The sequence below is a fragment of the Notothenia coriiceps genome, unplaced genomic scaffold (genome assembly GCF_000735185.1).
Source record: "Notothenia coriiceps isolate Sejong01 unplaced genomic scaffold, NC01 NC01_scaffold00009305, whole genome shotgun sequence".
In the NCBI taxonomy this organism is placed as follows: domain Eukaryota; kingdom Metazoa; phylum Chordata; class Actinopteri; order Perciformes; family Nototheniidae; genus Notothenia; species Notothenia coriiceps.
In genome coordinates, this window is record NW_011342006.1 from 68,736 (window position 1) to 81,186 (window position 12,451).

The following is a 12,451-nucleotide window of genomic DNA, read 5'->3' on the forward strand; positions in this document are numbered from 1 at the left end:
CAAATAATAATAATAATAATAATAATAATAATCGCAGGCTTTGCGATTTGATAATCGCATCATTTCAAATCGCAATTTCGATTTAAAATCGATTAATTGTTCAGCCCTCCGTGAAGTCTTTTTTTGATCGAGGTATCAGTTGGATCCAAATAAAGAACAGAGGTTGAAGAATCATTTGTGCCTTTTTATTTCCCAGTGCAGCATGAAGCACCGCAGGCAGCGTTGAATCATGCCGTCCCGCTGTTTTATTCAAGCTAACGCATGTTCATAATGACTTGATATCACGACACTGCAGACAATTACACACGCAGGAATGCCTGCAGGGAATGCATCGTCTTGGATATCAACAACTGCTCCCCGCTGCCAAACACATAATCAAGTTGTTTTGGTATCTCCAGCTATCTAAAGCAGCCATCTTTCAGCTATCCTGAGCAGCTATCTTTTGTCTCTAACCCCTGGAATCAGACAGGGACAGAACAGTGAGAGGCAGACAACACTGGGTACACTGATAGTGCAGGGGTCTTGTTTTCCCATGTGTGTTGCCAGGATGTGATTTATAAATAGGCCCCGAGCTGTTTGTGTGTGAGTGCCGGCATAAGTTATGTGGCTATAGCTTGATAGAGGCTGTGCGTGGCTGCGAGGCCGCGGCGGGGCGGGTAGCTCTGATTGGTCGGTATCTTCTCATGTCCCGAGATCTAAGAGGCGTCTCCCTGGAGGTGGTGACGGGCGGCAGAAGGGCACGGATTCAGAGTATTTTGGTGTTAATTGAGCTTATTGGCCTGCTATTCACAGCCTTGACATGTGATTGATTTAAGGGCCAGGGTGAGACCCCTTAGGTGGCGGCTCCTTGGATATGTCCTCTGGACTGCACAGCTGTGAGGAATAGCCCTCTCTCTTCGTTTTTTCGATAGAAGAGCAAGCGATCCGCCCTCCTTCAGTTTTTTTTTAGTTTTCCGACGGTACGGAGAAGAAGCAGAGAAGGGAAAGAGAGGAGGGTGAAATGTGAGGGCCTGGCAGGGGGCTGAACTTGAACCTGTGCAACTCCGGATGGTTTACCAAAACGGAGCAAAGTTTGACCAACAACTATTACAAAACGTGCAGGGCCTGCTCATTATAACATTTTATGTAACTAGCTTTTGTCTCTTATTAGACTTTTACCCTTTAATATTTTGTTACCTTTGATCTGATTTCTTTAAAAAGGCAATGCACAATGCAGAGTATGCAAACAATTTCCTTGTTTATGTGCAAGGATTTAAAACATGTAAGAAACTGATTGACATTTTGGGAAATACTCTTAGTCGTTCTCTTGCCATTTGCACATTAAATACAACACTACAGCCAGCAACCTGTCAGCTTTGTTAAGCTGAAAGAAAGGAAAAGGAGGGAAAAAGCTAACCTAGCCTTGTCCAAAGATATCAACAAACCCTATACCAGCACCTCTGAATTTACAGATTGACATGTTATATATATAGTTAGTTTGATAAGAACTTAAAAAAAGAGTAGAAAAAGACAATTTGTGGTTTTACACTCAAGAAATACACATAACTCTGATGTAACTTGTTTTTAGATTTTTTTGTCGGATTAAAAAGTGAGATATAACTTGTTAACTACAGCTTTAGCAGTGGCAGATGTTGTGACCCTTTGATAGACTGTTTTCCCACTAGCCTTTATGAAAAAACGTTCAGCAAGAAAGCAAAACTCTAAATTGATTCTAAAGTATGAATACTTTCTCTCACAATGGTTTGAAATGCAAATGAAGTTAGAATGTACTAACCATATTTGAAATTCAACCTTGCTTTATGTGTTTTCATTCTGTAAGTATCTAAAGCTGATTGACAGACCCTTGACAAAATAAACGGCAACTGCAAGTGTTATTTCAAGTCAGATATTCTACTTGTTCATTTAACCTTGCTCGGCCCACCACCCCCACCCCTTGGTCCATTTTTAGTCCTTTCAGGCTGGCCTGGCTGCCAGTCTAAAGTCGTTCACTCGCTGCACTCCGACTCATAGTGAAATACAATCAATCCAACCACTTACCAGAGCGGGACGTTTGCGGAGAATTCGTATTCTTGGAAGGAAGAATAAAACATATTTTCCAGTTATACAACCTTTGCAAACAGGCATTGTCAATTCTTATACCCTACCACAGACATTCAAACCATTTAAACAACCAAATATCATTGTTTAGGCTTCTCTCTCCCCTAAAAACGATATCTTTAGATAACTCTAAATCCTCTGACCCCACTTTCCCTCTGTGCAAAGCCTCAGCCATTCAAAACACCCCCACTGCTCTCCACTACGGCTGTATGACCGCGATGTAGTATTGCTTTCAACTGCATTGCTCCCCAAGGGCATCCCAGAGTGGACCTGAGTGTGCCTGGAAACTTCAGCCTTTAAAAACAAAGCAGACAAATTTAACTGTTGCAAATTGAGCTGCTCGGCATTAGTCTTCCAGTGCAAACACCCACACATATATAGACAGATACATCTATTTCAATTTAGATTTTTGTATCTTTCTCAGCATTATCTGCTGATTCAAACGTTAAGGACAATGTGGACACATTCATGAAATTCCCTCAAAGGAAGAGACCATGTTTATTTTAGAACATCCTTTCAAATGTGACTGTAATGTAAGCGCTGACTTCATGATCTCTTAAAAGTATGGATAAACATCAAATTAAAAGACATTTTTTGAATTTCTTTTAAATGGTTACGTTATAGTGTTGTCTGAGGGTGCTGTGAGAAAAACACCATCACAAAAGCATCACCTTTTTACTCCCATGGAGGAGGCTCTTTAATCTCTTAAACTCTTCAGTGCTGTTGTAAACATCTGTAACTTTTTTTTGCATGTTTCCCGGATGGCTTTTTTTAGTTGATGATTCAGCTGCAGGACTGGAACCCTATAGACCTCTTTCCCACAGGAGCCATTTTAAACTTATGTCACAGTCAGGGTGGGATGGTTCAGAGAGAGGACAGCTGTTGTATGGCAACTGTTTCTATACAATTATTATTCTCTTAAAATAGACGTATTAATCTGCACTCATTAATCCATGTTAAAGTCATTATTTGTAGATACTTCCAGCTTTTGAATGTATGTAAATATAGTAAGGAAGTATGTCAAATAGTTTCAGAGCCCATTTTCCGAAGTATTTTTAGCTTTGTGATATTTGAGATGCAGATTTAGCTAAAGGTGATGCCCCTCAATATCAGAAATAGTCCACCTAAAACTCACTTTTATTTTAATATATGGGTCATTTTATAGATAAGAATCCAATGTTTCCAACTAAGCATGAATAGTTTTTGCACTTCTTAAGTTTGTTGACTTATTAAGAAAAACAATTAGTGAGATTACTGGAAGTGTTTACTTACTGTATATTCAAAGATGGAAGAAGTACTCAGATTTTTACTTAAGTACAAGTAACAATACTACAGTGTAAACTCAGGTACAAGTATAAGTCCTGCATTCCAAATTGTACTTAAGTAAAATTATAAATTGAAAGTACCAACAGTTAAAGTAGTCGTTTTGCAGAATGGGCCATTTAAGCGCCATTATTTTTAAATAATTGTATTGTGATTATTAATTAATTAATGTGTTAATTATTTCAGTGTTGCACTTGGTTAAGGTGGGGTCTATTTGGATTTATCTTTATATTTTTTGGGTTAGGAAAACCCTTTATTCCAGTCAATTGAACCACAGTTAAGTATACCTAAAACTCAAAACACTGATTGGACTGCTTTGATCTGCTTTGCAACCCTTCACTTCTAAACTGTAGAAAATAAATTACCCTATTTATACAAACCATCTACTGGCAACTTGTTGAAACCTTGTTAGCCACAAGTAGCCACTGTCCTTGAAAGAAGGGCTGGTAACACTGCCAAAATGTTTCCTGTAGCCAGTTGGTTTACTCCAGATATATAACTGAGACTGTGCCATTATTCTAAAATAAATATTTGTAGGATAAAGTATACACTGTATATATTCACACTAGGTTGACAGATAACTGTTCAAGTACAATATGACTGTAGTAAACCTATTCAAAACCTTAACTTCCCTGTCAAAAATGCTTCCAAGGATTTATTACTTTAATTTCTGTGTTTTGAGCTGTTGTTCCCATTGCGCCACCATTTGTTTTTTTACCTTTTTTCCAGCTGTGGGTAGCTCCTACATTTCCGCTGTGTATTGCACTGTGGGACCATCGACTGACATTATTATAACGGCTAAAACATAAATCAAGTGATTATGGTATCCATGCTGGCATTCGAAAGCATACTTTGAATGTTTTCAAGTGTGGACATACCACCAAAAAAGTGAGAATGTCTAGTGGATTGTTTGGCTTGGATGCATTCATACTCAAAACACAGTTCTTTGTATATAAATGTCAAAGGAGCTTGGATAATTTACAACCTTTGAGGGTAAATGATCCGCTGTTTTAATTCCAGTAATGCGGACCTTTTGAGGATATGACATTAGAGTTGTTCCCGCTACCTGCTGTAGACAGGCTGTAAAGGACATTATCTCATTTCAAAACAGTAGAGGATGAGGAACACAGATGGACTGAGGTGAAGAATCAGGCCCATTCACTCCCTCACCTAATAGCGCTACATAAATTGCATAACAGTGAAACGGAGACATTTTGTACCCAGTGTCCTCTCATTACAGCAAACAGTCATTTACAATTGTGGATTCAAAAAGAAGTGAAAACTTTAAAAGACATCATAACTTTGAAGTGGTGATTAGAAAACAAGAAAACTGCTGCTAGCTTTCACTCGTCTCCTGTGCTCATTCCCCTGGCACTGCATAAATTACAGAGTATTACTACACAATGCGAACAAAGACATGATTACATGATCCAAGCCTTAACAATTTGCCATTATACTCCCTGTCAAAGGCAGTACACTGGTCCAGATGTATTGCTTTAAGTGTGAGGTGTCTCTTATTACACCCATAACAATCTCAGACAGCCCGTGTCTCTAATGTCATGTCGGGCTGTGGCAAGGCTCTCTCATTGTTCTCTGCAGGATGTTTATAGCTTTGTGCCTGATATATGATAACCAATAAGTAAGAGGTAGTAATTACAAGGCCCACACTCCACCAGATCGCTTGATGAATGTGTGAAATAAAATACGGGGGGTTCTTTGTGGAGGCTAGTTATTACAAAGACATACAGAACCTTGACAAACGGCAGTATTATGAGCGGGGAAGCGCCAGCAAGGGGAGAAATATATAGCATATATCAATTTCCTCCAGAAAATGGCAAAGTAAATAGCATTGACCTTCCTAAAACAAATCAGCGGCAAGCCAGCAAATCTAAATACTCATACTTTTCCGTTCTATGTTCGGTTCAAGAAGAAATAACACGATTAGGTGAAATAAAAATACACAAAGAAAGCACAATGGTATCCTATTGTAGGGTCCAGGACACAAACAGTGGTGCGGTCAGACCTCGTGTCTCCTAAACTGATCAGCAGCTCAGTGCCTTTATTCTTTATGTGGTCCCAAGAACGCAAAGGAAAATGAAAAGCCACCCAAACTCAATGTGCTCAATTTTTCGTTTCTAACATTTGACATTTTGGAAACTACGGTAATTAACTTTGTATTGCAAAGAGTTAGATAAGAACATAGATATGTATTTCATATTCGATACAAATATAAGCTAGAAGCAGCAGCTGTTTAGCTTAGCTTTGGGGAAAACAGCTAGCTTAGCTCTGACTACCAGCACCCAGAAACACCACTGATTTACATGTTACATCTATTTTGTTTCATTTGTACAAAAACCTTTGAAACCTACACAAAAAAAAGGAGCCAGCTGGAGCAGGACAACCTGTTCCCCCTGTTGTTTCCAGCTGTTTTTTCTTATATGAACCCAATCAGGTCTTGACATTGACCTGAGTTTCACTTTCGCACAACAGGAGATGTGTCATGTGCGTTATCACTTACTGGAAATACTACAGTGAGGATTGCAGTGCATGTGTGAAAGGGACTACTTGTATGCAGCTTTAAATTTGCAGAAATAAAAGTAGGCTTCTCCTCAAACTCTTTGCAGAAGAGAAAATAATAGTTTTTTCCTAAATCTGTGACAATTATTTTAAGTTACTAAAATGTTGATAATAAACTATTAGCATCAATACATTTGCTTCTTAGTTCAATCCTCACTCACACATATTTAGGGTTAGTTTACTTTAATCCCAACTAGTTTGAGGGTCAAACCTTGATCCACTGGTGCTCCCACCTTAAGAGGCTCTGTGACTTATATACTAATGCGTCCTGATATGTTGTGCCTACCTTGGAGAGAGATATCAGTCCGATTATAATCTGAGGCCTTCTAAGGGCACAATCAGGCTTCACTAAACCTTCTCCAATGACCCCCTGGTCTTTGAAGTGTGAACCTAACGAATGTTAAAGTGGAGAAGTTAGTAATGGAACTTCAGTCAAAGCATTTCTATTTGATTCACCCAAAGCCTTGGCACTGACGTACAATAAGATATCATCTCATAGTCTGGAATGTATTTCCTCTCACGCTCGATCAGGCTTAATTTTAAAGTTGGAGGCTTTTTTTTCTACCTGACGCCAGATCTGATAAAACTGCACACAGTGCCTTCATCTAGTTCAATTTGTCCTCTAGAAGAGATTTTCCTTCATAAGTCAGAGGCAAATTTATAGGATTATCATACAAAGTTTAGTATTTAGGCTGCAGTATTTTCACGCCTCATTGGACAATATCTAAATATTGTTGGATACAGTTGTCTGAAATAAATAGTTCAGCATGGGGGGAAATGCTGAAATGCTGGCCTGCTTAGAGTTAGATAAGATACAACGTTCATATTTGTTCAGTAAATACAAATATAGAGTCTGCAGTTGGTTAGATTAGTTTAGCCAAAAGACTGGAAACAGGGAGACAAAGGTAAGACTTTTAAGGCTCACAAATTAACAATTGATATCTTGTTTTTTTTATCACAAGTAAAACTAATTGTTTTGGTTTTACAGTAAAAAAAAAAACCTCTAACAATTGATGCGTGTGCAATGTGTTTTTTGTTGTTATTTTTTTATGAATAAACAACATATAACTTGTTAATCAGTGAACTTCGAAGGTGCTGGATTTTGTCATATGGATAGCGACAGGCTAGCTGTATCCCTTGTCTTCCAGTCTTGTTTATTGGCTTATTTAGCATGGAGAGTGGTATCAAGCTTCTCATCTCTCAACAAAATACTGTTATTTCCCAAAATGTTCAACTATTCCTTCAAAAACGTTTTTCTTTTTTGATTGTGTTTTGTCATTATGTGCAACAGTCAAAAGCGTTGTGCTTATTTCTCAGCTTATTCAACTTGAAACAAATCACTTTCAGACCATTCATGTGCAAAACTGCCTCCAGTAGAGTTTTAGCACAGGGGCTAATAGAGACAGTATGCAGTTGACAGCCAATTCAGTCCTGCAGGGCGAGAGGCCAACATCCTTGAGTTCCAGCCCCTGAAAAAATCAAATGCTCATTGGAACAGCTGTGGATCTGCAGGCTCTCCCCACTCTGCCACTAGATGGAAACAATAGTCCTTTCGCAGCACAATCACTGCTGCATCCATTTGTTGCATGTTATGCCTGATTCTGTGCACTGTTTTGCCATTCCAATTCAAATCCTCATAATTATGGATTAATTGTACACGTGTCTTTGTTTTTGCTTTTTTACAGAGACCATTGCTAACAAGTCGACTCTTAAAGCACCTGCCGTCTGCCAACATGTCCTTAAGCAAGGCAGTGAAACTCTCCACCAGCTGCACGAGAGCTTTGTTTTACAGAAGAGATCTGACCTGCGGGGCTCAATAAAGTTTCACATTATACTGAATGAAAACATTAGCAGAAAATGGTGACAGAGTAATTATGAGTCAGCAACAGTAAAACTCCGCTGGGACTATCGCTTTACAAGAGGAGTGGGCTTTTCTTTTCTACAACTATATTGGAGGAAAAACTATACTAGTTTTTCAGCAATAAAGGCAGAGTCTGAGGGATCCAGAGGAGGAAGTTATGCACTCACAATTTGTATTTTCCTCCATCACTCTTAAAGCTTATTACTCATTGTTCCAGATTCATTTGGTGTTCATTTTCACATTTTGTTGATAACCGACTGTACTGTTTTCTCAGGATTTTGTCATACACATTTCAGCAACATTTTGAGAAACTCAAAGTGGTGTATTTTCCAGATTAAGATTTCATCCAACAATTACAGTTTCTAGTTACTTAGCAAATTACAACTTTAACACATACAAAAGTAGGCTTAAGTATACACATACCTTAAATTGCTTGCACATTAATGCATCAGTTTTAATATTGCACTGACCATATGTAAAACATTTTCTAATTATGCTGCATATCAAGTATTTTGTCTATTATACTTTCGTATTTTTACTCAAGTTTGTTAAAATCTTATTTCCACGCATACAAATGTCAATTTACAATAATATGATAAGGGATCCTAGGTATAACCAACGCAAACACTTTTTCTGATTATACATCTGGACTTTGAAGTAGAAATGGCATATTTAGATTACTTGAGAAGTAGCAATACAACAGCCTGAAAGTAAAGCATTCAAAAGGTTACCTTAGCAAAATGTACAGAAAATAAGTGGTAGCCTATTGTATATCATTGAATTATTAAACTGATGCATCAGTGTCTAAGTGTCATTGTTGTTGTTGTTGTTGTTGGCTGTTTTAGGTGGTGAGGTAAAGCACATTTGAGCTGCTTTATACTGTTTTGTAAAATCCAATCTAATAGAGTAACCAGTCGAGCATGTATGTAAAAAATAACACAATGGCTGTCAATTATATAAAATGTGATTCATTAATTAAAAATATGTGTTCCTAGGTAGCCTACTACTCACATTCTTGTGTCCCTTATGCCTAAGAGTTGCCATATTTCCTCTTAACTGCAGCAGAGTTTAAATGTAGCCCAAGTTTGAAATGGAAATACTAAAGTAAAGTGCAAAAGCCTCACCCTACTTGGGTGAGTGTCTATTACATTCCACCACTGAAATATAGTTGGCCTATTTTAGGTGCTGGTTATAAGTACCATAGGTCTAAAATACTTAAAGTTGTTAATGCAATCCTAATGTAAACATTGTAGTTTTGACATTTCTCTCAAATAAAAGGTCTGAACACATTTGAAAGCAGAAATGTCAGAGGTATTTGACCATCCTCCAGCATCTGTCTGATAATTTTCCTTGTGTGGTGCTGCCGGTTGAAATGTGAGCGTCACGGAGCGCCCACCCCCCTCCTCTCTCCGTCTCTCCCCGGCTGAAGTCCCACTGAGCGGCTCTCTAACTTCAGTGTCGAGCCTGAAAGCGGAGAAGGAAGAGCAGAGAGCGAAAGACAAACATAGACAGAGTCGCAGCTCAACAGCCTATTTGGACTCGTAAGAAACAGAAAAACAGCCTCTTTGAATTCTGCTTTTTTTCCACGATTACTACCGGTTGCTTTGAGGATTTACACGGTGTTTAATTTAGATGATTTCCCTCCATTGTTTGTCGAAGTTTGCGACTGTCACGTCTTAGTTACGGACCTTTATCTCGACTGTCTGTGGGATTATTACGTTTCAATTCAACACTTCATAATTGGACTCTTAACTACTTTCTTTCTAAGGCGGTTTTTCTTTTGTGGAGTGTTTTTTTCTAACGGAGCAGTAACGGTAAAGGCTGCATTAGGACCTGCCTTTGCCATGGAGAAATAGCGGTGTAACCCACCCCGTGTTTTTTACTTTTTAATGACTATTTTTAAAAGACATTGCTCAGTTTTTGACTACCACAATGAGCATGGATGGTTGTCGGCTGAAGGTTGTGATTGTGTTGTGGTGTTTGCTGGTGATATCTGGCTCCAGCTTTGAGATAGGCTCCTACGACCTGGAGCGAGACAGACCGGCCAAGTGCGAGGCAATCACGATCCCCATGTGCGTCGGCATCGGCTATAACCTCACGCGGATGCCCAATTTCATGGACCATGACGACCAAAACGAGGCTGCTATCAAGCTGAACGAGTTTGCCACTCTGGTGACTTATGGCTGTGATGTGCACCTCCGCTTCTTCCTCTGCTCCCTCTACGCCCCCATGTGCACGGACAAAGTGTCGACCTCCATCCCAGCCTGCAGACCCATGTGTGAGCAGGCCAGGGAGAGGTGTGTCCCTATCATGAAGAAGTTCAGCTACACCTGGCCAGAATCGCTAAACTGCTCCAAGCTGCCCACCAGAAACGACCCCAACGCCTTGTGCATGGAGGCGCCCGAGAATGAAACCAGGACCGAGGTCAAGAAGGGTGATGGCATGCTTACGGTGCCCCATCGCCCCAGGCCAATGGGCCCCAGCAGTGGTCGCCCCCCAGGCTGCGAGAACCCGGAAAAATTCCAGTTTGTGGAGAAGAGCCAGTCGTGTGCCCCGCGCTGCTCCCCTGCTGTAGACGTCTTCTGGTCCAGGCAGGACAAAGACTTTGCCTTCATTTGGATGACAGTGTGGTCCACCCTCTGCTTCGTCTCCACCGCCTTCACCGTACTCACTTTCCTCCTGGAGCCCCATCGCTTCCAGTACCCGGAGCGCCCCATCATCTTCCTCTCAATGTGTTACAACGTCTACTCTGTGGCATTCATCATCCGCTCAGTAGCCGGGGCTGAGAACATCGCCTGCGACCGGGAGAACGGAGAACCGTACATCATCCAGGAAGGGCTGGAGTCCACAGGCTGCACCATCGTCTTCCTCATCCTCTACTACTTTGGCATGGCCTCTTCTATTTGGTGGGTCATCCTCACCCTCACCTGGTTCCTGGCTGCAGGGAAGAAGTGGGGCCACGAGGCCATCGAAGCTCACAGCAACTACTTCCACATGGCTGCGTGGGGCATTCCAGCTTTGAAGACCATCATCATCCTCACAATGAGGAAGGTGGCTGGAGATGAGCTGACCGGGCTGTGCTACGTGGGGAGCATGGACCCCGGGGCGCTCACAGGCTTCGTCCTCATCCCTCTGTCCTGCTACCTGATCATCGGCACCTCCTTCATCCTCACTGGCTTTGTGGCTCTCTTCCACATCCGGAAAGTGATGAAGACGGAGGGCACCAACACAGAGAAGCTGGAAAAGCTCATGGTGAAAATCGGCATCTACTCCATCCTGTACACGGTGCCGGCCACCTGCGTCATAGTCTGCTACTTCTACGAGAGGCTAAACATGGACTACTGGAAGCTGAGGGGGCTGCAGATGAAGTGTGGCTCGTTTAACGGTCTCAGCGGGGACTGCTCGCTGCACACGTCTGTGCCCACAGTGGCCGTGTTCATGTTGAAGATCTTCATGTCACTGGTGGTGGGCATCACCAGTGGCGTATGGGTGTGGAGCTCTAAGACCCTGCAGACCTGGCAGGGGCTATGCAGCCGGAAGCTCACAGACAGGACTAGAAGCAGAAAACCCTGCAGCGGGGTCAGCTGCGGCAGCACGCACTGCCACTACAAATCTCCTGCTGTGGTTCTGCACATGGCCAAGACTGACCTGCACTCAGACAACCCTACACATGTCTGACAGGGAGCATGACAGAGACACACGCACACACACACACACTGCTAAATGCAACCACATACACTCACAGACACATATGCACACACCAATGCCCTGAGTGAGGAGCTGCTAAAGACTTTGTAAGAAGATGAATTTAAATGTCAGTTGCTGCTCTGCTACTGCTGCCGAGGGACACACAGGTACTAGCGTCACTATGAAAAACTATCTATAAACAGTATTCAATGCATAAAGGGAAATGTTCAGTATTGTTACCCATATTTTTCTGTGCAGTAGTCATGCCCAGTGTTTCAAAGCAAAAAAAAGAGGTATAGGAGGTATCTTGGGAAGTGTTTTCCTCCGTGAAAGTGGCATGATTACATGTATAAATCTGTATAAATGTTTTATTTATTGTAAATATATTTAATTTAAAGTTGGCTCTTATCAGATTTGTTGTTTAGATGCATTTATTAAAAGGGAAATGAAGTGCCTTTTTAAAAAATTGGTTCTGGCCTTTTTGGAGGATAATAAATGTGTGGAATTCATGTTCAAATCCTAGCTGCCTGGTGTTATTGTTCGTAACTCTCTCACAGTAGCTTTTAATGAATATTTAACAATTCTTACAGACTCAAACGGTTACAGATTTAATAGTCAAAAATGCTGGCTCGTTTTAGTCTTGTTTTCCTGATTTTCCTGCCATTCTCCTCCGGGGATTCTCCATTTTTTTTGTTACAGAGGTTCTCCCTGCCAAATGTGTTGTCTTTCAAGTGCATGCTACTCATCCCAGAGGCGTCCCCAACAATAATCCTCAAAGAGAATTACTGATGAATAGAGTGGCAAACCGTGGCAAGTATTAATGTTTGCTTCACCGTCTTCAGAAATGCAGGAGCGGGAGGAATATATTTAATTAATGGCTGTTCTAATCCTTCCATAAAATCATTG

At 41.0% G+C, this 12,451-nt stretch overlaps 1 protein-coding gene across 1 annotated transcript; it reads left to right on the forward strand.

Annotated features, from left to right (window-relative positions):
• Positions 1-9,271: 9,271 nt before the first annotated feature.
• Positions 9,272-12,056, forward strand: fzd9b (frizzled class receptor 9b). Its single transcript, XM_010770863.1, has one exon. It carries the CDS (start codon positions 9,791-9,793, stop codon positions 11,534-11,536), a length of 1,746 nt encoding a protein of 581 aa, XP_010769165.1. The 5' UTR covers positions 9,272-9,790; the 3' UTR covers positions 11,537-12,056.
• Positions 12,057-12,451: the final 395 nt, after the last annotated feature.

Bases quoted from the DNA above. Each gene is read 5' to 3' on its own strand.
- fzd9b (XM_010770863.1), top strand. From the start codon at position 9,791: ATGAGCATGGATGGTTGTCGGCTGAAGGTTGTGATTGTGTTGTGGTGT.